General features: G+C 40.7%; 5 protein-coding genes across 7 annotated transcripts; 2 read left to right on the top strand and 3 right to left on the bottom strand.

Annotated features, from left to right (window-relative positions):
• Positions 1 to 126: 126 nt before the first annotated feature.
• Positions 127 to 2,187, top strand: LOC108657714 (tRNA-queuosine alpha-mannosyltransferase). Its single transcript, XM_030388664.2, has 3 exons — positions 127 to 512; positions 577 to 859; positions 921 to 2,187. The coding sequence occupies exons 1-3, from the start codon at positions 428 to 430 to the stop codon at positions 1,666 to 1,668; spliced, it is 1,116 nt and encodes a 371-aa protein (XP_030244524.1). The 5' UTR covers positions 127 to 427; the 3' UTR covers positions 1,669 to 2,187.
• LOC115564399 (abscission/NoCut checkpoint regulator) lies at positions 2,137 to 3,712 on the bottom strand. Its single transcript, XM_089263323.1, has 5 exons — positions 3,697 to 3,712; positions 3,525 to 3,649; positions 3,211 to 3,464; positions 2,623 to 3,145; positions 2,137 to 2,557 (listed from the first exon to the last, which is right to left on the bottom strand). The coding sequence occupies exons 2-5, from the start codon at positions 3,570 to 3,572 to the stop codon at positions 2,297 to 2,299; spliced, it is 1,086 nt and encodes a 361-aa protein (XP_089119449.1). The 5' UTR covers positions 3,573 to 3,649; positions 3,697 to 3,712; the 3' UTR covers positions 2,137 to 2,296.
• Positions 3,713 to 4,318: 606 nt separating this feature from the next.
• Paf-AHalpha (Platelet-activating factor acetylhydrolase alpha) lies at positions 4,319 to 5,937 on the bottom strand. The gene is made up of 2 exons (XM_018111152.3): positions 5,232 to 5,937; positions 4,319 to 5,173 (listed from the first exon to the last, which is right to left on the bottom strand). The coding sequence occupies exons 1-2, from the start codon at positions 5,625 to 5,627 to the stop codon at positions 4,892 to 4,894; spliced, it is 678 nt and encodes a 225-aa protein (XP_017966641.1). The 5' UTR covers positions 5,628 to 5,937; the 3' UTR covers positions 4,319 to 4,891.
• A 600-nt stretch (positions 5,938 to 6,537) lies between these two features.
• On the top strand, positions 6,538 to 8,820 carry LOC115564402 (uncharacterized). The gene is made up of 4 exons (XM_030388670.2): positions 6,538 to 6,776; positions 6,854 to 7,347; positions 7,407 to 8,127; positions 8,201 to 8,820. The coding sequence occupies exons 1-4, from the start codon at positions 6,697 to 6,699 to the stop codon at positions 8,280 to 8,282; spliced, it is 1,377 nt and encodes a 458-aa protein (XP_030244530.2). The 5' UTR covers positions 6,538 to 6,696; the 3' UTR covers positions 8,283 to 8,820.
• Positions 8,821 to 9,616: 796 nt separating this feature from the next.
• Positions 9,617 to 18,256, bottom strand: LOC115564400 (coactosin-like protein). Of its 3 annotated transcripts, XM_089263919.1 has the most exons (4): positions 18,125 to 18,251; positions 17,783 to 18,023; positions 10,048 to 10,371; positions 9,617 to 9,970 (listed from the first exon to the last, which is right to left on the bottom strand). In XM_089263919.1, the coding sequence occupies exons 2-4, from the start codon at positions 17,831 to 17,833 to the stop codon at positions 9,854 to 9,856; spliced, it is 492 nt and encodes a 163-aa protein (XP_089120045.1). In that variant the 5' UTR covers positions 17,834 to 18,023; positions 18,125 to 18,251; the 3' UTR covers positions 9,617 to 9,853. The 3 variants fall into 3 exon arrangements, with proteins under 3 accessions (XP_089120045.1, XP_089120046.1, XP_030244527.1); XM_089263920.1 differs by lacking the exon at positions 17,783 to 18,023 and having other exon boundaries at positions 18,125 to 18,256; XM_030388667.2 differs by having other exon boundaries at positions 17,783 to 18,251.
• Positions 18,257 to 24,746: the final 6,490 nt, after the last annotated feature.

The following is a 24,746-nucleotide window of genomic DNA, read 5'->3' as shown; positions in this document are numbered from 1 at the left end:
TAATATTTTTCTTAATAAGCTTTTCCACTCAGTTGCAGACGACTGTCGGGTATATAACAGTTGAGTACGGGAATATCCACAATTCTCGCTGAAATATCGATCAATCGATATTTTGCAGCATCGCCCACTGAGCTTTGTTTGTGTTGTGTCTCACTTGCACATGTGTAACTGTTGTTGTTGAATATTAATCTTTTATTGGGAATAACTAATCCCATCTATTTAATATATATAAGTTAGGCCAAAAAAGCTTTAAATGAGCACTGCATCTTAACGGCCATGGCTGAACAGGTGTACATTGTGTTGTAGTCCATTTATTATGCATATATAGCGAGTGTATTATAGGAAAAACATGTGCCGCTAACTTATCCAAAGGTTAAGGTTAAACCAAGCGCATCTATTAATTGCACAACTCTTGCTAGGCCCAGGCATGACGTCTGCCAAGCCACAGATATTAATTATTGAGCCCTTTTTCGGCGGCAGTCATAAGCAGCTGATCGACACATTGGTCGAATGTGAGTATGGAGAGTCCAATCAGAAACGGTCTTATCAGACATGCATATTATTTATTATTAATAGGCCTAAATCTGGCCGACTATGAGATCTTTAGCTTGCCCGCTAAGAAGTGGCATTGGCGTGCACGCACCTCAGCGCTGTATTTCTCGCAGCTGATTCCGCCGGAACACGACTACAAAGTGCTCTTCACCAGCTCCGTGCTCAATTTGGCGGAGCTAATTGGTGTGCGTCCGGATCTGGTTAGCTGCCGGAAGATTGTCTATTTCCATGAGAACCAACTGGTCTATCCGGTGCGCGAGGTCAAGGAGCGCGACTGTCAATACGGCCTAAATGAGATTCTTACTTGGTAAACGAGCTAGATTCGCATTAGATTTTCAATCGAAGTCTAGCTGGACTCTTACTTTCAGCCTTGCTGCGGATGTTGTTCTCTTCAATTCGAACTTCAATCGCATGTCCTTTCTGGACAACGTGCAGCCCTTTCTCAACATCCAGCCGGACTTCAAGCTGAAGCACATACGCGAGCGCATCGAGAAGAAGTGCGAAGTGCTCTATTTTCCCATCAAGTTCCATGCCTTTCCCAACAAGCGCCACATGATGGATGCTGAGCTGAGCACGGCAGAGCCGCATTGCCTGCATCTGATTTGGCCGCATCGCTGGGAGCACGACAAGAATCCCAAATTACTGGTCGAAGTGCTGATGGAGCTGAACAAGCGTCAGGTCGACTTCAAGGTGACAATCTGCGGCGAGAGCTACCAGGCGACGCCCGAGGCCTTCGATGGCATACAACAGAAGCTGGGCGCCAAGCTGATCAACTTTGGTCACTTGACGCGCGAGGAGTACATCAAGGCGCTGCTCACCGGCGACATTGTCATCTCGACGGCCGGTCACGAGTTCTACGGCGTGGCCATGCTGGAGGCCACCTACTGTGGCTGCTATCCGATTGCGCCCAACAAGCTCGTCTATCCGGAGATCTATCCCAAAGAGAATCTCTACAATACGTCCAATTCGCTAATCAAAATGCTTTACAACTGGTGCCGCAATCCGGATATCTTTCGCCGGCATCGCGACAAATTCTTCGACTACTTCAACTTTGAGCGCTACTCGGCCCAGCATCTGGTGCCCAAGTACATGGAGAAGATGCGCATTACGGTCTAGTCTCCAGCCTGGGGCCGCAACGAATTTAGTTCTGTAAGCACACACAACGAAAACTTGACCAATTTTGTTTAGATCTAGTAGCTGCGCAAGTGTAGGGTATATGTATATACATATACATTTAGGATACATAAGCTATTGAGTATATAATATATCTTTTGTATATTAAACATATACAGACATATACATATATATATTGTTAATTTGAGTGCCAGTTGTTAGCAGCGTATTTTGTTTAGCTGCGCGTTGTTGTCATCAAATATGCATTTAGCTAAGTTGCCTTTTTTTTTAATTTTTTTTTTCTTTGTTATAATTACTAGGAATGTAATGTTTATATATACACAAATGTTTGTTTACCATCAATTGCCTTAAGATATTATATTCCCAGTTCCGTATTCCGTATTGTGTATGTCTCGCTCTAGCTCACTCACTCAGTCTGTCTCTGTCTAAGCCGTAATTTAAACCAATTGCTCTCTATAAAATATTGAGTTTTAATACATTCGCATTATATACACACTTGAACTACTCTGATCCAGAACTACTTTAAGAGGAGGGGGACAACAAAGGGGAGAAGGCGAGGAATAATAAAGTAAATTAATGAGTAACTAATCAACAGAAACAAAACGAGCCATTAGAAGTGATTCTCCTTGAACTTGGGCGGCGCACTGTACTTCTCCTTGACGTGCGCCCGGTACTCCTCGTCGTCGTCGTGGCACTCGCGATAGCATTGGGCACAGAAGAGCTCGCCGTCGCAGCCACGGCAGCGGTAGACGGCATCCTCGTCACATATATTGCACCAGGGCAGCTCCTCGTTGATGGCCGCATTGCTGCCCGTCGACAGCTCCGACTCCAGGGCATCGGCAGCCGGGGGCAGGCGCGCCTCAGCCACGTACTGTAAAAGGAAATGGAAAGTTGAATTGGACACAATTGCTCAAGCTGAAATCAAATCGTGCGCACCTTCTTCATGATCTTCTGCAGCATCGTCTCATCGTTTTCATCCTCGTTGTCGCTGGGCGTATTCGTGGCCGCTGTGCTGATGCCCGTTCCCGCTGCCGCTGGGACACTATCAATGGGCGCATCGCGCAGCGCACGCAGACGTCTCTCAATGTCGCTGATGGCATCGTTGCGCTCGGCATCCACGCGCTGATCCAGCGCTGTTTCGCCCATGAATTGCTGGAGCAGATCTTTGATTCTTTCTTGATCGGTTCTTTGGTCGGTGGACAGCAGCAGATCCTTTTTATCGTAGTTCTTCTGGTGCGGCATGCCGCTCAAATTGGACAGACGGGCACGTATCTCATCGTCACTCGTGTCGACAGCCTTGAGATTCTGCAAGCGCTTGCTAATTGCATGGTCTAGGTTCTCATCTATATCCTCGCTGCTTGTGGCTGGTGCTGGAGATAGAGCTGCGGCCGCCTCGCCAACGCCCGCAGGGCTGGTGGGCGAGAGAACAGCGGCCAGCTCCTCCGAGGGCAGCACATTGCTATTGTCAGAAGTACAATTAGCGGACTCTAGACATGGACAGCAGCTGGTTGGGGCTCTACTCACTCGAACAGCGCATCGGCCGCCTCGCTGTCCGGCGGGGTGTGGTTCTTGTGCGGCAGACGCTGCTTGGTCACCAGCTCCCCGGGCAGTGCCTCGCAGTCGATCACCTTCTCGGCATCGGCATTGGCCTGCATCTTGGTCAGTTTGTCGTAGCAGATGAGGCACACGTTGAGCACCTTGTTGCCGTGGCGCGGCACTGCAATTGGGCGCTTTAGGCATTTGGCACAGTACGAATAGCCACAGTTGGGGCAGCCGTACTGCAATAATGCAATTGGGATTAACAACAAAAAGAAACAAGCCTGTCTACCCATTCTCACCTCTTTGCAGAAGAGCCCATACTTACGGCTGCACCCGTAACAGCTCATTTTGTGGACACCTGTTAATTAAAATCTAAATTGCAATTAAACTAGATTTTTTCGTTTTAGAATTTGGCCTGGAATAGCTGGAATAGCAAGTAAACAAAGACGTCTAATTAAACCGTTGACTCACAATATTTTGTGTATCGATGCTATCGATATTTTTGGACTCACTTTGAGCCGATGATGAACTGCACGTCAATAAATAATTAAATATAGCTTTTTACAATGTTTTGTTTTAAATAAATAGTTTATAAATCCAGGTTAGACATTTTGTTGTAGACTAAATATTTGTATTTTGTCAATTTGCCCACATTTACTTATCGTTTTACATCAAATTACAATGTTTGGCTTATCGATTGCAGCGGTGCCATCGCTATACAGGCGCATTTAATATTTCAATTCGAATTGCAAGGCTTTTGTATAAATAGAAAGTAAAAATATATTATTTATAGTTAGTTTATATAATTAGATTGCTTATGATTTCTCATCTTTTTTAATTGTCCTTCTTCCTCATATATTAGTATATATTTATATATGTGTTCCGCTTATTTTTGGAGTAGTTAAAAATCGCAAAGGTTCCTGGTTAGTAATAATTCTTCGTTTTGAGCTTTTCATACACAAAATGTTTTCTTTTATTATCATACATGTGCAAAAAAAAAAAAAAGAAAGAAATTAAATAGATAATATTTCCGAGCTCAAGGCAGCTCGACCAAAGTAACTTTTAGCTGCCGCATATTAAATATTCTCTAGGCTTTTCTCTTTTTTTTATCACCTAATGCACGTGGATTTCTTTTTCTGAAGCTTACTCAAAATTTGTGATGATAAAAAAATATGAATATTTTATAAATATATACGTATATATATATTGGTAAGTTTCAGGGAATGTTCTTCGTCTCGAAACTTAATTCGCATTATAAATTGTTATTAATTATGTATTATGTTGTATGTAAGTAATTGTAATTATCTTTTAGTATAAATGCAAAATACAAAATGTTCATGCGCGCATTGTGTGTGTCTTCTATATACTTTTCTATAGACTTTAATCCTACGAATGAGTATGGAGAATTATATATGTATGCATATATGTATATAAATATATATATACATATATAACAATATCGTAGCTATGTAAGGTGTTTAAGGAAACTTGCGTTTGTTTGCTTTTGGCTTTGTTGTTTGGGTAACAATAAACCAAAAACTTGATACTCCCGTTCAATAGACGAGTAAATACTTTCATTGCTGCAGATCAAGCGGTTGGGTTGAGAGTGTTCTGGATTTCCATTATTGTTGTTGCTGTTGTTGATTGTTTTCGTATATATTGTGAGTTATTCGGAAGGTGTGAGATCGCGTTCCAGTTCGTTTTCATTGAGTATCTGCGATAGCAAATCATGCAATGGCTCGAGTATCTTTTTGGCGCCGGTATTGGTCAGACTCTTGTAGTCGAACATGTCATGATGGCTAATGCTGCCGTCCGTATGCACCAGCCCCTTGTCGATGGCGACAGTCTGCACACGGTCCATGCCCTTTGTCCTCTCCTTGATCAGCTCGTTGATCTCCTTGTTTTTGTCGCGCAGCGCATTGGGTTGCTGGCCGCGTGGCAGAAGCGACTGCAAATATCAAATATGTATACATTCCATAAATATATATACAGTCAGATCAACTTACTGGTAATATGATGTAGGCGCTGGGCAGCTTTTCGCGTATCTTGGCCACGTTGGCGAGCAGGCCCTCGGCCACCTCGGCGGCGCTGTTGCTCGTGTTGTTCGTGCCGACGTGCAGGACGACGATCTTCGGATTCACATTGTCCAGAGTGCCGTTCTCGATGCGCCAGAGAACGTTCTCGGTGCGATCTTCGCGTATGCTGAAGTTGAGGCAGTGCAGCGGCGCAAAGTACTGATTCCAGGTGTCGGTATCCTGCAGCGTCTCGAATATACAATCTCCGAGGAATATCACGTCCGGATCCTTTTCGCGGCAATCCGAGATGAAGCGACGGTGTATGCTCAGCCAGCGCTTGTCGCCGTCAACATCGGGCACGGGTGTGGGCACAGCACAGGGATTCATGTTGCTTCCGCTGATGATGTTGATGTTGCTGTTGTTGTTGTTGTCGCTGCTGCTGCCGTTGTTGGTGTATTCAGCATGCGGTGTCCGCTGTTGCAGCAACCTTGCAGCAAAAACACAAAACTCTTAATGAGCTCAGTTGAAAGAGGCAATGCTGGGTGTTGCGGGGCAAACTTTGCGATCGGTTACTTTTCGCCCAGAGGTTCGTATAACGAGCGCAGATGAAAATAATTGTAACTAAGAGAATAATTGACAACACAAAATAGCGGCGACGATAGTGATGTGCATTCGCATCGGCCACAAATTGCATTCATCGCACAATAATCGAGAAATCGCGAAATAGCCGCACGCAATATATCGGTATATATTGATATATCCATCCGCTTATTTAAATGTCCACAAATATTTTATTTTTGTATTAATAGTAGCACTAACCACTGATAAGCTATCATTTAAAGTAAAACTAATTAATAGCTTAAACTTTCAGCTTGATATTGCAATTCGGAGTTAAGTTTACCTGCTTGCATATTTACATATCACACATATGGTATATAATATTTAAAATACATACTATATAAAAATAAATAAATATATAATACAATCTTATGTTTCTTTATTCACACACATTAAACCTTAAAATGATATATAAAACTTTTTTTGAAACATAATTTATGCAAATACGAAACTCAGCAACCATGAAATTTTTGTCATATGTGAAATATTTTTGTACAGTTCTGCTGTAGAGAAATATCAACAGAGCTTAAGTACGAAAAGAAAAGTAAATAGATAAATACAAAATAAAATTACAAACGAATTAAAAGTTAAGTTCTGCAATAAAATATAGTAACAATAACCAGTCGATAGTTTTCTTAAATACTATCGATTAAGTAGTTGCTGTGCATCCCTGGCCGCCGCTTGTCACTTTTCCCTGACACCATACCAAGCCAGCTATATTGCTTGCCGAGGCAAATTGACGTACAATTTTCCTCCGAACGATTTTTTTTTTGTGCATGGAAATCTGTAATTTTTAAATTTATCAATTAACAAGGGGGCGCCGCGCAAATCTATCATCATGGACGTGGACCTCAGCCTGGACGAGATAATTGAACGCAAGCGCACACAGAATGCCCCACGGGCCACCGATAAAAAACTGTAAGTGCTCGGAATCCAAAAGAAAATGGCGCTGATTCGCTCAACTTTGGCATTCCCACACCATTTATTTTCCACAGACATGCCGTTCAGATGAAGCCGCGTAAGCCGGCTGCTAAGCAGGGCCTGAACACGCACACATACGACGCCCGCAACAAGATCATCCAGAAGACGCGCGCAAAAATCGTTGACGCTCGCGACATACTCAACCAGAATATTCGCGAATCCGGCATCGATGCCCGCAACGTACTGCTCGAGCGCAAGAAGGAGCGCATGCCAATACCCCTGCCGCTGCCCCCGAAGTCGGGTCGCTCGCCGTCTCGTGGTGTCGGCGGTGCCGGCAGTCTACACAAGAGTCGCTTTACTCAACAGATTATAGCGTTGAACAAACCACCGAGCCGCGTCATACAAAATATGTTTAATATGAAGAAGGAACGCACTGGACTTGGCTACAAGCCGAGGCTCGGGGGCAGCACGGGCATCATATATGAGCCCAGGGTGCTCAATCCAGGCGCGAAACCGTTTGTGCCAGCCGGCTACGTGGACTACGACAATATGCAGGAGCTAGAGGAACGTAAGGGGATGTAGCACTAATGTCAATAGCTCCTATCTCATTCTCATCCATTCTTATAGAGGAAATCGCACGTGCTTTGCACCTGGCTAACATACGCACCAATTCCCCGCCACGTGTTCGCATGAACCGCTATGACCTGGACATGGACGGCGTGGAGATCACATCCACGGGTGGCAGTGCTCTGTCTAATGATCCGTTTTCCGTATACGAGGCGGCACGCAATCGTGTGGAGCGACCCACCCTGCCGCCTCCGCCATTGGGTGGCGGCCGTGTGGATGGCGGGGACAAGACGTTCGAGCGACGCCAGCGCAATCTGGCCACCTCCAATCTGCCGGAGTCGCTGCGTGCCCGTCTCTTTGGTAGCGAGCCCGATCGTCGCGTCTCGCACGGCATCTACGCGAACGAGAATGGCAGCGGTCAGTCCAACGGGAACATGACGACGTCCCATACGTCCTCGCGGTCCATTCACCAGCGTCGCAGTCCACCGAACTTATCGATGACATTGCCACTGAGTGTGGTCAACAAGCCCGGCTACCGTCTGCTGGTGAGCAATCTGCACGCGAACGTCACCACGGCGGACATACGTGAGCTGTTCAATGACATCGGGCCCATGTACGATGCCCACGTGGTACGTCCCGGCACAGCCGAGGTCATCTACAAGTCACTCGAGCACGCCGAAATGGCCGTAGAGGCGTATCACCAGCGCGAGTTCGACGGCCAGCCGATGCACTGTGTGCTGGTCAATCCGCACTCCTCCAATCGCTCCACACACTCAGTCAGGTTAGTGGACGCGATGATTGATCTACCTCTGCCTCGTCCTAAAACTCAATTCTGTGCTATTCCCTAATTGCAGCTCTCGCACTGTGACGACAAACTCATCCGGCGTTGAGGTTGACATCGATGCGCTGCACTCGGTGCTCTTCCGCGATCGTTAGGCCACACATCCAATATAATCGCTTCTTGGGCAATTACCAAGCGAACGATTCACCTAGACACTGAATTCATTGGCCCCTCATCTCGATCTGCTTTGAAGGCCGCACCATAGACTTAAGCTACTCTTACTGTAGTCACACACATACACATACACCGCACGTACTCGAAACTTTTAGGAGATCACATAGTCTTATTGACAGCTTTTAATCAATTATTTTTTTTTTTTCGATTTTAATCTAATTGCTCTGTTTTTGTATACACTGTCTGTACCTCTCTCCCTCTGTCCATTAATTATTCTGTTTATACTCAAGAGCATCTAGGAATTAACAAAATATACATATATATACACTTGCATATACTACTGCTGCTACGGCTAATATATATACTAAACCGTATATATGTAGTACCACAGCTAAAATATTTTTTAGTCTAGGCTCGCTGCTGCTGTTCACTCTGATTAGATTAGATACCACATATACACAAAAACACATCTAAATATTAGTCTGGAAATGCGAAATAAACTTGTGTTGTTTAGCGAAATATACATTGTCGAATTTATTGATCTCTTCTGGTAATCGGGCGCTGATGGACGAAAACTTTTTCAATCGCATCCATCTATCTATAAGCTCCGAATTGGACTGCATTTGCATTTGATTTGGTTTGGATTTCGACATTTCGAATTGCAACAAATTAAGTTTTGTTTTTTAAAATTTTTTTTGTACAGAAATTCCGGCAGCTCTTATTCTGCTTGATTAATTGAAATACCAATTGGATTACGCTTCCAAGCTGCGATAGATTTACTCATTCCAATTGGATTCATGCATCGACTCATGCTAAATCCAAAGAATTTGTAGTTTTTATCTGAAAACTGACTCGTAGTTGTTTCCCTGGTTGGTTGATTGGAATACCAGTCGGAATATACGTATAAACCGTTTCCATTCCGCTTCAATGGCCGTTCCAGCGGCAAATACCAATTGGATTTTTAAGTGGAATTGGAGATTTTACTTTAAATATGTTTACTCCCGTTTGGTGCTCTTATATTCAATAATGCCCGTTCAGCTGGCGAATCCCAGTGTAATACTGACAGAGAATCAGTTCTATTGAACCATATTATGACTGGTTCAACGAAATACCAATAAGAATTAAATGCACAAGCAATCCCAATTGGATTCCAGATAATTTTACGATATTTAATGTTCTTTCGTATTTATTGAGAGTAAAATTTTGTCAGTTTTGTGAATCAGTTCAAATGAACTCGGATTGGTTCACCGACATTCCAATTGGATTTAGCTTTAATTTCACGTTAAATCAATTGAATTTCCGTTTGATCTCTTAGTTTGTTTCTTGTTTTAATATTTATTACATATTACATACAAATGTACAGTAAATATTTTAAGATCGCATAAAATTAATTCATAATAATTAAGTAAAAAAGCAGGATTAAGTCAGCAATTGAAGAGGTGCACAGGAAAAACGGCAGAGCCAAGGCGGAGCAAGGAGGGGCAGGAGGAGGAAGTGCTTGAAATCGATTGGTGAACAGGATGACGTGGATGCTCCGTCCGTGTGTCCCGGCTCAGTTGTCCCGGACGCCAGTGCCGTAGTTGGCGCCGCCGGCACGATTCAGTGCCTCACGGAACAGCTCGATGTCCAGCTCCGCCTGGACGCCCGCCTGCAGCTCCACGGCAAAGTTCTGCAAAGATGATGAGATGATTAAAGGGGAATTCGAGGGGGGAATCTCGGTGCGAATTCAAAGCCAATGCCACTCACATTCAGCACGTCCTTGATGAGCGCCTTGTCCGTGGACATTTTGGCACGCTGGATGACGCCCACCTCCTGGCCGATCCATGTCAGAAAGATGAACTTCTTGCGCTTGGACATCTCGTCGCCCATCTGTATGCGGATGTAGCCAAAGGCGCGCTCCGAGTCGCCGAACTGCTCACGGAACTGCTCGAAGCACTGGCCACGCCCATGCACAATTATCTGCGCCCCATCGAACTTGAACACCGCCCACTCCGTGTCGGTCAGATCCGAGCGCACGTCCTCGTACGCCTCCCGAATGGCCTCCTTGTCCAGTGACGTGGCCACCGGCATCTGTCAATTTAGCAAGAAAACAACAAATGAGCCAAACGAAACAAATATACAAATTCAACTTAGAGCTAATACGGAAGAGCTGCCACGCCCATTTTGCAGTTTACATTTTGTTTAGCTTCGCGTTGGCTGCATCGAAGCATCCGTCAGATACTTTCGCTTTCGTTTCCGTGCCAAGAGCCAGCAATAGCAATAACAATAACAATAACAATAACAATAGCAATAGCCATAGCAATAGCAATAAAATTATGAATCCATCACGCCAATGCATTTTGCCTCCGCCAAACTCTTCAATTTGTTCAGCTCGAAATGTTGCATAAATTAAAATCGCATGCGAATTGAATAACTAAAACAGAGCGAGACAGCAACAGCCACAAAAAAAAAAAAACAGTTACAAATTTTATATATGTATACGTGCCTCAAGGCAAAGAGTAGCAAAGTTTTCATAGGAGAATTCATTTTTTTTCTAATTGTTTTAACGGAAATTGTTTTCATTCAATTGATAAAAAATATATAAAGACAATATTTCGTGCGTAATGAAACAACTATTTCAATATCATGTATCATAGATAATATGTACATGGTAAGTAACATCGACATAGACGTAAACGCAGCCGTAGATAAAGCCACAGCAAATTCGAACATAATCTCTAATTGGTTCCGTTTTCATGGACGTCGATAGAGCTGGACATTCTTACTAAGAAACTAGCTAACTCCAGGTCTCTCTAGGACTCACACTTTCTCTTCTTTGCTCGCTCTATTTCTCTTTCAATTACTCTCACTCTTTCTCCCTCTCCCTCTCCTACTCTCTGTCTCGCTCTCTCTCTTTCTCTCCATCTATCTAAAATTCTCTTTCCATATCTCGATTTCTATATATCCTTGTTCTACCTCAGTATCTCGCTTTCTCTCTATATACATATATACAGTTCCTCTCTCTCTTTTGTATCTCGCTCTCTATGTATCTATCTATGTAGCCTCTATCTACCAATAATAATATATTGTAATAAAGCCTTCCATCTACACCGCTGCCCTATAAATTCTTCATTTATTATATATCAATAAGATAATTTGTATGCAAAATAAAATTAGATTTAACTTAAATTAAAATGTATCAAAAATATTTACATATACATAAATACAACTCAATCATATGTAATGGTATACAAATGCAATTGTATTTGCATGCGAGAGTAATTTAGACTGATTGAATAGCCTCACTGACCGATTTGTGCGTGAGGGTAATAAACAAAAAAATAAATTGTTAATGTTTTGTTTGTGTTTCCGTCAGATCAGTAAACGCGTAAACGCGGCTTCATTTATTATTGCTTAATTTAGCTTGCATGGGGGATGATGCATTAATGTGTTAATTGTGGCTGTTGTTGGCTGTCGACTTTTAATGGAGACTGTAGCAGTTTTCGATATCGAAAGTGAGTTCGTTCGCTTTCTGGCTCGATTTATTGTTGGGTACTTTCAAGCGGGCATATACAGATACATGTATATATATACACATACATATATATGTATGTTAGTTTTCGATGTCGAAAGCCAGCCCATATCGCATACGACGCTCGAATAATTCGAGCGAGTTACAGCTACTTTGGAAAGTCATCGAGAGTCGTTTGGGTGACAGCTGATCGGGCGTCTTCAATCGAGATTTATGTATTGTTTTGTTTGTATGCGCTCCATTTGAAACAATTTAAGCATCACAATTTTCAATCAGCAAAGCCGCCGACAACAGCAGCAGCAGCAGCAACAACAACGGGAAAAAAAAATATGAAAAAAAAGAACGGTCTACAGATAATTTTGTGCGGCGGCTGAGATGTTGGCAGCGACAAAACAAAGAGCATCAAATATAACAACAAAACTGTCGCCATATGGAGCAGTGCAGAATGAGCAGATGAGCAGCAGTAGCAAAGCGCGTGAGTGCGACAGAGAGGGAGCGCGAGTAAGAGAGCGGCTGGATCATAATGCGTTCGTTGACCGAAATTGGTTTTGCGTGTGTGAGAGAGATTTAGTGTGCCTGTGAATGTGCGCCTCTCTCTGTGTGTGCGTGTGTGTGTGTGTATGAGAAAAATCAATTAGAAAAGCGCAAAGCGATTTAGAAAAGTGCGCTCTGGAAAGCAGAATCTGATAACAAATTGACAAACAATTAGAAAGATCAAAGAATAGAAAATTTTCGGCCTCCGCTTAGACTTTCACGACGATAAAAACTGTAATCTTTTGATTTGTATTGAATTAATTAGACAAAAATAAATGAGCAGCCAAACATGCAAAAACTGTGCCAGCAGAATGAATACAGACAAACAGACACACACACACATACATACACACAGCGAAGAATAGCAGAGAAGTGAAATAAAACCGTTGCCATAATTTGTGCGCTGCCGACAATTTGCAATAGGAAACAGCTAATGCAGAATAAGAAGAAGAAGCTGAGAGAATACAGAATTATGTATGCATGTCTGTTTGTATGTTTGCATATAGCCAGCTGCCATAATTTCGAGCGCAAATTAACGGCTTTTTGTATTTTGCTTTATTTATCTGATAAGACATTTCTCTCAACTATCTCGGCGCAAAACGAATTGGCACACACTCAGATGCGACTGTTGACTGGGCATGTCTGATAACTAATCATATACATACATACATACATACATATGTATGTATATACATATATTGCCGCAATTGTTTTTTCCCCTTATTATTTGTTTGTCCTAGGCTCGGCTTTGGGTGCGGATGCGGGCAACTGTGCGTATGCGTATGCGTAAGCGGGTGCAGCGGTGACGCAAGCCCAATCGCTTGCTCTCTGTCTAACAAGTCTTGCGACTCAGATAAGCCGAGGAGCATGTGTGAATCGAATTTTGATTTACACCAGCTCTCTCATCATGCACACACACACACAAACACATTGACTTGCTGCTGCTTGTTGCATTTGTGTTTGCTAGTTCTTGTCTTCTGCAATCAGAGTAATCAAATAGTTCCAGTTCATTGCAACTATGTAGTTGATGTGAACCATTTGCTAACGAAAGTGAAAGCTATCGATATTCGTAATCATATCGGCAAAGATTTATTGATTGCCATCCTTATCGCAGTCAGGCTTGCTGCCAAGTGCATACTTATGTATGAATGTTTTATATGCATATGTACAATATTTAAAATATATATTTTTATTTGAGTACTTGTATAATCTTACATTATGCCGTTCTTTTTATCTAATCTCAAGTCAACAGCTACTGATCGCCTGATTCGCTTTAAGCAAATGCATTCAGGATTGTGTGAACAATGGCAGCTTTTTACAGCAAAGCAAGTTGCGATGAGTGGCATGCCAGACTAGGGAATACCCTGGCTAACTGTATTCAAATATTAAATGACCTTTTTACTTATTAAAATTATTGATCAAAGTTTTCGATATTAATCTGAGCCAAAATAGCTTATTTACGTGATTGAAACTGTCAGCTAACGATAGTTCGACTCTGTAGTTTTTTAAGGTCAACAATCGATATACTACGTCTCCTTCTGTTTATACAATCGCATATTATTGTGAATATTAATTTTTATGTACATTTTTAAAGCATTTCAGCAAATGTTTTCTTTTTTTTTTCAACTTGTTAAATTTAATTGTAAATATTTTATTGTTTGACATATTTATTATACATTTATGTAAATAAGTTAAAATCGTTCACAAAGGATATGCAATTGGATTTCAAGCACTGAAATCTTGTTTGTAAAAAGTGCAATTTTTTCGCAATTGTTTTTTAAGTCATTTGCCAATTGGCGAGCATAAAAAGTACTTTAATGGCCTTTGATAAGTCAGGCGATAAAAAAAAACGTACATACAAAATAAATTGTGTGCCAATATCTATAGAAGTCGATATCAGCGCACACAAAGCGCACCATGTCAGCAAATTGCTTTAGCCAACATTTTAAATGTGGCCAGAAAAAATTCGCATGCAGCGAAAAATAAAGAAAATATTAATTAAGGACGTTCCAGTGGGGAGTAACCGACTGCGTGATACTTTGTTGCCAATGGTCGTGGATACATATATTCGCCATATCTCTTTGATTCTGGGATTGGGTTTGGCAAATTTGGTTCCTAAGGACAGACAGACAGACATTGAGCAAAACTAATATACTCCGTTTACCTTTGCAAACAAAGCATACAAGAATTTTGCTTACGATAGCAGAAATCTAAGGAACGCAAAGCAGGTGTTGTTAGAGTAATACATGTATATCTTTATATATATACATATATAAATAGCTTTATATATAAACAAATGTATATATACTATAATCGCTTAATGTTGACTAATGCCACTTCCCAGTCGCAACGCTCGTCGCTTACTTATAAAGTTCCACATAAATCCACTAAAAGTTTTCCGCAAAAATAATGCCAATCTCTCTGGATGTGTGTGTGTGTTAGAAGTTGAAAAAGCAAAAGAATAAGTTGAAGAAGTGGAAGTAAAACTAAGAAAATTATGCGTCAAGTGCGTGAATCACTAATTGAAACAGACTGACATTCTGTGCATACCCTGTAGGAAATATGAGCTGGGTATAAGTGAGCTATGCCAATTATAAACAAAATTTAGTTTCAATAGTATATAATAGTATTTTTCCTTAAGATTTGAATCCCAATAAGTTTTTCCGATATTGATAAATATTTTAAATTTATAATAAAAAATAATCGGTTTTTGTTTTTCATTTGTAGCAATTCTAAATTAAATCAGTTTTTAAGTATTATAGAATATTTGGTGTTTCAATATTAAAAATTATATATTTATTAATTTTAAAAATTTATGAAATTTATTTTTAAGAAGTTTTATCAAATTTTAGTTCAATTAGTTGTTATTTACATTTAAAATAAGATTAATAATAGTTTTTCAAAGTCATAAGTTTCCTTATAATTAAAATACTACAGGATATTCAATCCAATAATTGGGTATTTTGTTTAATTTGATTAATCACCGCATGCTGACTTTCAACAAAGAGAAAATACGCCTAATTATTAAAGTTCAATTTCGATATTAGTTCGATTACCATGAAGGTAAGAGCAGCAAGGGAAGGGGCAGAGGGGCACGCCAAGGATTACTATTCACATGTGTTTTAGTTGTGCTGTTGAAAACTCTATTCAATTTCGAGAAAACAAACCGAACGAGAAAATCACAAAACGTCCAGGGCATGAATCAGCGCTGCGTTCATTTGCTTCGTGACTGGCGGAAGGAGCGACAAGTGTAGCGAGGAGGAGGAGGAGTGGGGGGGGAGGTGGTAAGGGCATTGGCAGACTGCAAGGCTGTAAATTTTTGTTTTATTTCGCTTCACGCGCTGTTTCAGCCGTTGTTGTTGCTGTTGTTGTTATTCTTGCTGCGCTGTATGTATTAATAATTCTGCATTTTTGCAATGAAACAAAGAAACGTCGTTTATTGATTTGTGTGCGTGACTCATTAGTGAATAATAAATGCAAAAAATTAGCAAAAAAAAAAAAAACCGCAAAAGGAAAAGAAACAGCCAAATTTGGTGCATCAGGAAGCGCAGCCAACTTAACAAAGCTGAAGAGAGGCCATGCGTGCAAGTGTATGTGTGTGTGTGTGTGTGTGTGTGTGTGTGCGTGTTACACAATAGCACTGGCTAACACACAATACTCGCTTTCAATTCTAACGGTAATGTAATGCATATCGAATGCAGCTCGTTTGCGGGTGGATGGCTCGGGTAGAGATTTACGATATTCAATATTATTTATTGCCATTGGCATTGATTTGAGGTGTTGGTGTTGCTGCCGTTGCTGTTGTGTACGTATTTTCAGTTTCAATTTCAGTTTTCATGGCTTTCGGTTTGACTTATTGAATTGAGTTATAACCGTAAATGGTTCGTCTTTATGTTCCGACAGATAAGGAAAGAGAATGTGCATACATATGTATGTATGTATGTATATAGATATGTATTTGAAATTGCACTCGTTTGCATTGAGCACGCTAATCGACTGTATATACATACATATGTAGTATAACAAATTTGTTGAACTAGTTCAATTTATGAACATTTTAAGCAAACTTTACTTTATGTGAACTTTTATTAGTTTTCAGCTATAAACCGTGTTTTCCTTCTTCTTCTCATTTTCTTTGCTTTGCAGCAACTGAACAAACGAACGTCTGTCTCTCTCACCCTGCCGTCTCCCCTCTCTATCTCTTTCACTGATTAAATTTTGAGTCATGTCGCTTCGATAGCTGCTTAATATAGTAGGTAATTGAACTGCAGCTGCGCCCAGTCTGCGTGTATTTCTGTTCGTGTATGTGTGTGTGTGAGTCACAGTGAATCAATCGAATCACCCAAAATGACTCACACACACACAGCCAGCGGCCCATATATCACAGATGTCAGAATTACTGTTACACAGTAGCTAAACAAATTTGATATGGAACTCAATGTAACCGCAACAATTACTCGATACATGCACGATAGGATAGAGATTGAAATTCTTACAACATGTGCGTGTGTGTGCACACACATACATACATATATGTATATTAGCTGCTATGCGCACAAGTGCGGCGGCAGCGACGGCGACTGCGAAGCCGTTGCGCACTTGAACTTGATATGCATATTCCTTGTTGTTGTTGCTGCTGTCTAATATGGCCATGCCCACACACACACACACACACACACACACACACACTTACGCCTGCTTATCTACCCCTTTGGCTGCAGCGCTGCATCCTGCATCCGCCCCCGCACTTAAAAATCATAAGCAAGATATTCGCTCGTTTTTGTTGTTGTTTCTTTTTCGTGCTCTTTTGCTGTTCTGTGTTTTCTTCTTCTTCTTCTTGTACTTTTTATTTCGCTGTCTGGCACCGGCGTCGGCATTGGCACCGGCACCGGCATTGGCACTGGCTTTGCCTTTGCTGCTGCGGCTGCTGCTGCTGCTGCTGTGACTGCGACTGCGACTGCGACTGCGACTGGGGGTACTGGCCCTGGCCCTGGCCGGTTCTTGTGTGTGGAGTCACAGTTATTTAAAGTTCAACACTCAGGCACACATACACACGCAAATACATGCACACTAACACATACGTACACTTGACTTTGGGCTGGGGCTCCAACTATAGCGAGGCTACGCTGCCGGACTCTTCCCTCTTCCTTTTTGGCCTGCTCTGCCGCTCGCAGCTTTTGCACTCGCCTCTCACACTCACTCTCTCAGTCTTTCTCTGTCTCTCTCACGCGCGCTATCTGTTTCTGCAGATTTTCTTTTGCGCTGCTGTTGCCGTTGCTGTGTTTCTGCTGTTTAACTGCCCCGTTGTCGCATCTCTTATGAGTCTAATTCTTTTTGTTTCGTCTTGTGCCGCACTTAATATTTTCTTAATACATACATATACCATATACAAATGTGTGCGTGTGTGTGTAAGATTGCGTTAAAAGTATCTCTCACCCTTTTCGGCTTGCTCTCCACAATTTGTTCAACTTCAATGCCGTCTGACATGTTGCTGGCTGGCTGAATGGGATGCTGCGGCTACTGTTGGGTTGCTTCTCCTGCTTCTTCTTCAAGTTCTTCGGTTCTGCTCGGTTTTGGTGCTGCGGCTGTTGCTGCAACTCTCGGGTGACAGTTCAGGGAATTTTCTTTTACCGGCTTGGGTTTTTGGTGCAAATTTTGTGAATACAACACGCAAATACTTAACGACAAGTGTCACGACAAACAACAACAAAATTAATAAAAAAAAATTCTATATATATTTATACATGCATATATGTATATATGTATATGATGTATTACATTAATAACGAAAACAAAGACAAAGGCAAAAGGCACACAGGCTCTAATCGGGAGTGACCAAAATAGCCGACCGACTCCGTCCGACTCGCACGAATTGTTGCTCACGAATGCGGGCCGGCAGCGCGTGCAACTCCAACGAAGTGGCTGACGCAGAAGCAGCGCCAGCCAGCACAAAGCATAACGACGAAAACGAAGCGGGCAGCGCAGTCGGCGAGCGAGCAAGTGGGAGCACCCCAGTTAGCTGGCGAGCTGATGAGCGACAGAGACAGAGACTGAGAGAACGGGGCAACGGCGACGGCGCCGTCACCGCATTTGGTTTTATTTTCAGTTTCAGTTTCAGAGTTGAAAGTGCGCGGGCAGCGACGTCGACTGCGCCGTTGACAAAATGTTTGACACCGCTGAGCGCAAGCGCGCATATGTGTGTGTGTGTATATATGCACATATATTGGAGCATGGTTTAGGATGTGAAGCACTGTACATCAGATTTATTATTATATATATGTATGTATGTATGAATATACTCAATGTTCTTAAAATAAATGCACTGTGACAAATCTTCAAGCAATGCAGCAAAATTGATAAAGCGCCAAAATTAACATAAATAATTATTGAGATTTTGTGGGTATGTGAATACATATATATGTATATGGGTATGTGAATATAGTTGGTGATAAATATATGTATATGTATGTACGTACATATATAGTGTATGATAATTGGTAGACTAATAGCTTATAGATAACTAACTAATTATCTAAATACATATATGATTATGATATACTATTACATACATACATATATATAAATATTTGTTTGATTATTATTATTTTTTGTCAACTTGAACTTATCTTTCAACTACGTATAGTCGGAATTTTATTGAACTTATCTGAAGTTCCATATAAACATTTTCTATCAGTATAATGTACATGGTATAGTAATATCTAGGATAGCATATTTTATAGAAATTATTATCGCATTGAATTTGAAATGGTGTTAAACAAATAGACGCTTTATCTTTTCATGAAGTCATGCCCTAGCGATAACTTGAAATATTTTTTGTTCAAGAATAGATTTATTTTACTTATTATTTGTATTTTCGCTAGACTGGGGCTGAGGTTGGGGTATGTGGGGTGGTAAGGGGGGTTCGTGTGGTGCAGCCTGTTCCCAATCAACCGGTCGAGCACTTGCAAGTCGAGGTGTAGGCTTAACGGCATCTTCGGCCAGCAATCTGTGCCGCATCAGCCTTGCCTCAGCCTTGAGGAGCGCTGCCTAGACCACAGCCGGCTCTCTGCCGCCGCCGCTGCCGCTGCCACAGTCACAGCTGCAGTCGCCGTTTGCTGAGGCTGGGGCACGTTGCAATCAAGTGCGCACGTACTAGTCCACAATGTCTCTCTGTGTGTGTGTGCATGTGTGTGTGTGTGCCTGTTGGGGACTGAACGGGAGACGGCATTGGAGCTTATCCGGTGCAGGGCTTATCGTCGCCAGCGTCATCCACGTCGCTTTATCAGGCCGCAAACAGCGCAATGTGAATCAAGCAATCAGTTGGCTGAATTACCCGCTGCTCGGCAAAAAGTGGCTAAGATATATTATAGAGCGTGAATGTGGCTACAAATAATATCGAGTGAAATACATATACTACAAACAGGGCGTACATCTCTACAAACATACATATCCACATATATGTATGTACATAGTATATGCCAGACATTAGTCTGACCTGAGTGTGACTGAGTGAGAGATTGTTTGAGGTTCCTATTATTTCCATTACTATATACATAATTATTATTGGTCAGTATTGCTATTTTCGTAAGCATTATTAATCATATTAGTAATATTATTATTATTAGAAGCCATCGATCGTTGAGTTCAAAGTAGAGTCTATAATAGAGCAAGAGCAAAGATGCTTGCAGAAGGTGCTGGGACTCCGTATATTTCATATATATATATTCCGAATCCTGATGCTTCTTACCTAGAATTGTAAATATAAAGTTCTCTTACCTAAAGCCCGTTTAAAATTCGATTTCAGGGTATATTGGTTATATGAAAAGTATATAGAGTATATAACAGGCAGAAGAAGGCGTGGCAGATGCCATAAAATGAGACCCAAGAGATGTGTGTGTTAATTTGTATGCCCTGAACCCATGGAAAATGCGATTACAGGGTATATTGGTTATATGAAGATGCAGAGGGAGGCGTGGTAGACCTTATTAAGTATATATAAGATGATAATATGATCAGGATGATAAGGTAAGCCAATACAGATAAGCTCGTCTGTCCTTCCGCCCGTCCATTTATCCGTCTGTCCGTTAGTCCTTCTGTTCATCCGGCCGTACGTCGATTCCGATTGTCTGAGCCCCTCTTGAGCTTCGGATACTCTATTTCCTTTTCTATATATTTCTACCTACAGCTCCAAGAGCAACTAGAGCTATTAGCAGAGTAGCTCTACGCCACCGTTCAGGGTATTCCCTAGTCGGGTACTTCAGAGTGTTTATTAATATACATATTACACTAGCTCTAGCACTCCTCAATTATTCAGTTAGATAAGATTGATTGCCTTATCACACATTTCCACAATTAATTGGCTCTTCTTCGTGTATTTAATGGGCACAGATACATATATTGTATTAGATATGATTGGGCCTGTTGACATTGCCAATTTAGTGCGAAAGCTGTTTCGGCTCGGCTCATCATAATACAGAGCAGATAAACCACAGAGTACATTCGCACTCGAGCCGTCTAGGCAAACAGTTGTCAAAACATGTGCACATGCAATAAAAGCGAATAAACAGATCCGAAGCAGAACAATCAAACCAGTTGGCCTAGAGAGTGCGTTTAGAGATTCCGAAATGCCGTACGGTGTTTGTACACAAAAACAAATATGTTTATGGCCGATCCAAGGAAATCAAATTTGAGGAATCTAACTCTGCCCAGTGCATGTTGATATGTGCATGCACATATGTGCCATAATAATACCAAATGCCGACCAATTGCAGTTACGCTCTACGCTCTTCCAGTTAATGCCGTTCTCGGCGATTCTCATCAACTGATGATGCGGGCGTTGGCTGCCTTGGTTTTTATAGCTTTTATGCTATATATGCAGATGTTTTTTTTTTTTATGGAGAGATTATTGAGAGTGTGCATGTGAGAGCACATGTGCATATGTACACATGTCTGCATATGTATGCAGGCATGCGAATCTGATTGCTTATATATATATGAATAGTGCATATACATATTTGTGCATGTATCTATGTACGTTTGTCTACATGCATGCAAGCATTTATGTATGTAGATGTGCATGTATGCACATGCATGTACAAATGCATGCCTGTACAGAAATAAACATGCATGCATATTTATTCATGCATGTGTATATGTTTACATGAATGTATGTATATGTGTGTATATGTATGCATGCGTGTATGTATACATATATGGATGTATGTATGTGTGTGCATATCTATGTATGTATGAATGTACATTGTATATGCATGTGTGAGTAAATATATGTATATACATATGTATTCATGTAAGGATGTATGTACATATGCATGCGTGTACATATGCATGTATGTATATATGTGTACTTAAGCATGTATGTATGTATGCATGCATGTATTGATGTGTGTATTCATGGGGTATGTACATACATATGTGTACTTATGCATGTATGTATGTATTTACGAATGTATGTCTACATGTGTACATACATATATGTATGTCTGCAGGCATGTATGTTTGCATGCATGTATGCATGTATGCATGCATGTATGTATGCATGCATGTATGTATGCATGTATGTTTGCATGTATGCATGCATATATGTATGTATGTATGTATGCATGTATGTTTGCATGTATGCATGCATATATGTATGTATGTATGTATGTATGTATGTATGTATGTATGTATATATGTATGTATTGGTATGTATGTATGTATGTATGTATGTATGTATGTATGTATGTATGTATGTATGTATGTATGTATGTATGTATGTATGTATGTATGTATGTATATATGCATGTATGTATGTTTGTATGTATGTATGTGTGTATGGATATATGCGTGTACATATGTATATATGTTTGTAATTATGTGTGTACATATGCATGTAAGTATTTATATGTGTTTGTATGGATGAACGTCAGCATGTCAACAAATATGCCATGATGTATGTATGTCAGCATGTATATGTACATATATATGTCTCGGTAGTCAGCATGTGCACATATGTATGTATCCAGGCATGTCTATGTATGTATACATATTAATCCTCTGACATGTGTCTTTGACTGTATTTATACACAGATATGTGTACTTACACATACATACATATGTCTATCTCTGCATTCAACAGCATTCATCAATTCACATGTCTGAAGTATAAATGTCTGTGTGTGTGTGTATGTGTGTGTGTGTGTTTATTTTTTAATAACCTTCTTAACGCAAATTTGCAGATTTAATTAATCTCGCTTACCGAAAGGAAAACATATTAAAATTGATTTTATGCCGCCGCCGAAGCAGTTCCATGAAAAATGAAAATTGAAAATGAAGGAATATCAACAAAATGTTTGTCATTCAATTTGCAATGATTGAATCAATAAAACACCTTGTAAAAATAAAATCAAATAGGATTTGTGGGGATTATTTATGAATTGCTCGTGGAATCAACGAGTAAACATTTTCTTTAAAAAATATTTAAAAAAAACACATTTATGTCTATTATTAAATATAAATTTTTAATAAATTAAATTTAATTTTTTATGTTGATTAAAGTCAAGCTAAAAAGTCATTTTAAAAATACAAAAAAAAAAAAAAAAAAAAAGAATCGGCGAGAATATAGAAATAACAACACGTGAAAGAATTATATTGAATTATATTGAAAACAACTTTAAGTCTTGGGGCGAAACTTTAAACAGATGTCTAAAGGGATAAAAGTTGGAGAGGACGCCGGCTCTCGCCCGTCTCTCATCAGCTGGCAAGTTTGCGATATGCGAAGTTGTACTTCAAGTATATAAATGACTTTGGCGTTATTCGGAAAGGAGCTTAAGTGTTGCGAGTTATTCTTTTTGTCCACATTTTGTTTGGCTTTTATTTGGATTGGCGTGGCTAGAACTTTTCGAACAAACATTTAAGTCTGATTGGATAATAACAAAAGTGTTTTCCTATAACAATTTTCAGTTAGTTTATAGCGGACTCTGCTGGGATGATCATCAATCAGTCAGGATACAAATTTCAGACTGTTTCGACCGCCTTAGTTTAAAGCGTTCTGGTTTGAAATATTCTAGTTCTTCGCGCTGAGCGTTGATAATCAATTAGCTAAAACAGAGACTTGAACATCAATCAATCAGTCATTTGATTTGTTAGGCAATCAAATAATCTAGCACAAATAATCAATTAGTCAGTCTAGTAATTAGTCTCTCAGGCAAACACTTTAACTCATGTATTCATTATCTGACAGTTAGTGAAAGTGAAATCAATCAGTTAGTAAATTAGTCCACGAAAGCAATAAGCTCGTCAATCAATCCGTTAGTTAATGAGACAATTAATTCATCAATCAATAAGGGATCAATCCATCGTACAATCGCATGCTCAGGCGAACAATTAGTCATATAATTCTTCAATCAACCAATTAGGTAGTCAATCAAGTAGTCCATTTAAATTGATTGATTGCTTTCCCCTTATGATTTGTTCTGTGATTTAATCAACAGTCAGTCAATCAATCGATAAGTTAGTAAATTAGTCAGTTGATCGATGGGCTCTTAGGTCAATCAATCAATCAGTCAGTCAAATGGTTAATCAGTTTGGCGATAAATAGACAATTGACAATGGTTAGTGAAACATTCAGTCAAATATATATAAATAAATGGCTAAAAAGTCTATGATTAATCAGTCGATTGATCAACAATCAATCAGTCAATCATTCAGTTAAGTAACATTAAGTAATTGTTTAATTAGTCAAGCACTTTATCAATCATTCAGTCAGATAATTAATTCAGCTAAACAATCATTCAATAAGTCAATCAATCATTTAGTCAATCATAAAGTCCATCAGCTGGGTCAATCATTCAATCAATCAGACTGTTTGACTGAGCAGTTGAAGCTAGTAACCTATTTATGTCCTCTAGCTCATATGGCTTACACTGTGCTACCAGCATCAGTCAATCAATCAATCAATCAGCCCATCAATCACCCAAGCGAATTTTCCCCCAACTTCGATTTCTTGAGCCTTTTAGCTTCATCGACTTCAGCTCCATTTCCATTCCCAGTCAGTCCGTCAACCAATCAATCAGTCCGTCCGTGGAGCAATTTCAATCACTGTCGACATGGAGGCTACATATAGACTGGCCCGGATGCTGGCCGTTGAATATGAACGAGGCGCCTTTCGCATGTTGCTGGCAACATGTTGCGCCGTGGCATGCCCCGTGTTGCTGGCGCCTGTGGTGAGTTTCGTGTGGCCGAAACGCAGGCGCCACGCAGTTGCCCCAACGGCGGCGGCTGCCAGTTGCCAGCGATTCGTTCAACGTAACGGTAACGGCTAGGCAGAGCGAAGCGCGCCAGCAAACGACGTGAACGTCGTGGGCGTCGCTTGCCTCGTACACTCGTATACTACGACCCG

Source organism: Drosophila navojoa, chromosome X (assembly GCF_054131105.1).
Source record: "Drosophila navojoa isolate 15081-1374.11 chromosome X, UAZ_NAV_1.0, whole genome shotgun sequence".
Classification (NCBI taxonomy): Eukaryota; Metazoa; Arthropoda; class Insecta; order Diptera; family Drosophilidae; genus Drosophila; species Drosophila navojoa.
The sequence above is the reverse complement of the archived record's forward strand: the minus strand, read 5'-3'. Positions and strand labels throughout refer to the sequence as shown.

Excerpts from the sequence above, each read along its gene's own strand:
- LOC108657714 (XM_030388664.2), top strand. The coding sequence starts at position 428 with ATGACGTCTGCCAAGCCACAGATATTAATTATTGAGCCCTTTTTCGGC. Across the intron at positions 513-576 it reads GATCGACACATTGGTCGAAT|GCCTAAATCTGGCCGACTAT; the intron begins GTGAGTATGGAG and ends TATTATTAATAG. Across the intron at positions 860-920 it reads CTAAATGAGATTCTTACTTG|CCTTGCTGCGGATGTTGTTC; the intron begins GTAAACGAGCTA and ends TCTTACTTTCAG.
- LOC115564399 (XM_089263323.1), bottom strand. The coding sequence starts at position 3,572 with ATGAGCTGTTACGGGTGCAGCCGTAAGTATGGGCTCTTCTGCAAAGAG. Across the intron at positions 3,465-3,524 it reads ATGGGCTCTTCTGCAAAGAG|TACGGCTGCCCCAACTGTGG; the intron begins GTGAGAATGGGT and ends GCATTATTGCAG. Across the intron at positions 2,558-2,622 it reads TGCAGAAGATCATGAAGAAG|TACGTGGCTGAGGCGCGCCT; the intron begins GTGCGCACGATT and ends TTCCTTTTACAG.
- Paf-AHalpha (XM_018111152.3), bottom strand. The coding sequence starts at position 5,627 with ATGAATCCCTGTGCTGTGCCCACACCCGTGCCCGATGTTGACGGCGAC. Across the intron at positions 5,174-5,231 it reads GCGCCTACATCATATTACCA|TCGCTTCTGCCACGCGGCCA; the intron begins GTAAGTTGATCT and ends TGATATTTGCAG.
- LOC115564402 (XM_030388670.2), top strand. The coding sequence starts at position 6,697 with ATGGACGTGGACCTCAGCCTGGACGAGATAATTGAACGCAAGCGCACA. Across the intron at positions 7,348-7,406 it reads TATGCAGGAGCTAGAGGAAC|AGGAAATCGCACGTGCTTTG; the intron begins GTAAGGGGATGT and ends CCATTCTTATAG. Across the intron at positions 8,128-8,200 it reads CGCTCCACACACTCAGTCAG|CTCTCGCACTGTGACGACAA; the intron begins GTTAGTGGACGC and ends CCCTAATTGCAG.
- LOC115564400 (XM_030388667.2), bottom strand. The coding sequence starts at position 17,833 with ATGTCAGACGGCATTGAAGTTGAACAAATTGTGGAGAGCAAGCCGAAA. Across the intron at positions 10,372-17,782 it reads TGGAGAGCAAGCCGAAAAGG|ATGCCGGTGGCCACGTCACT; the intron begins GTGAGAGATACT and ends CTAAATTGACAG. Across the intron at positions 9,971-10,047 it reads TCATCAAGGACGTGCTGAAT|AACTTTGCCGTGGAGCTGCA; the intron begins GTGAGTGGCATT and ends TCATCTTTGCAG.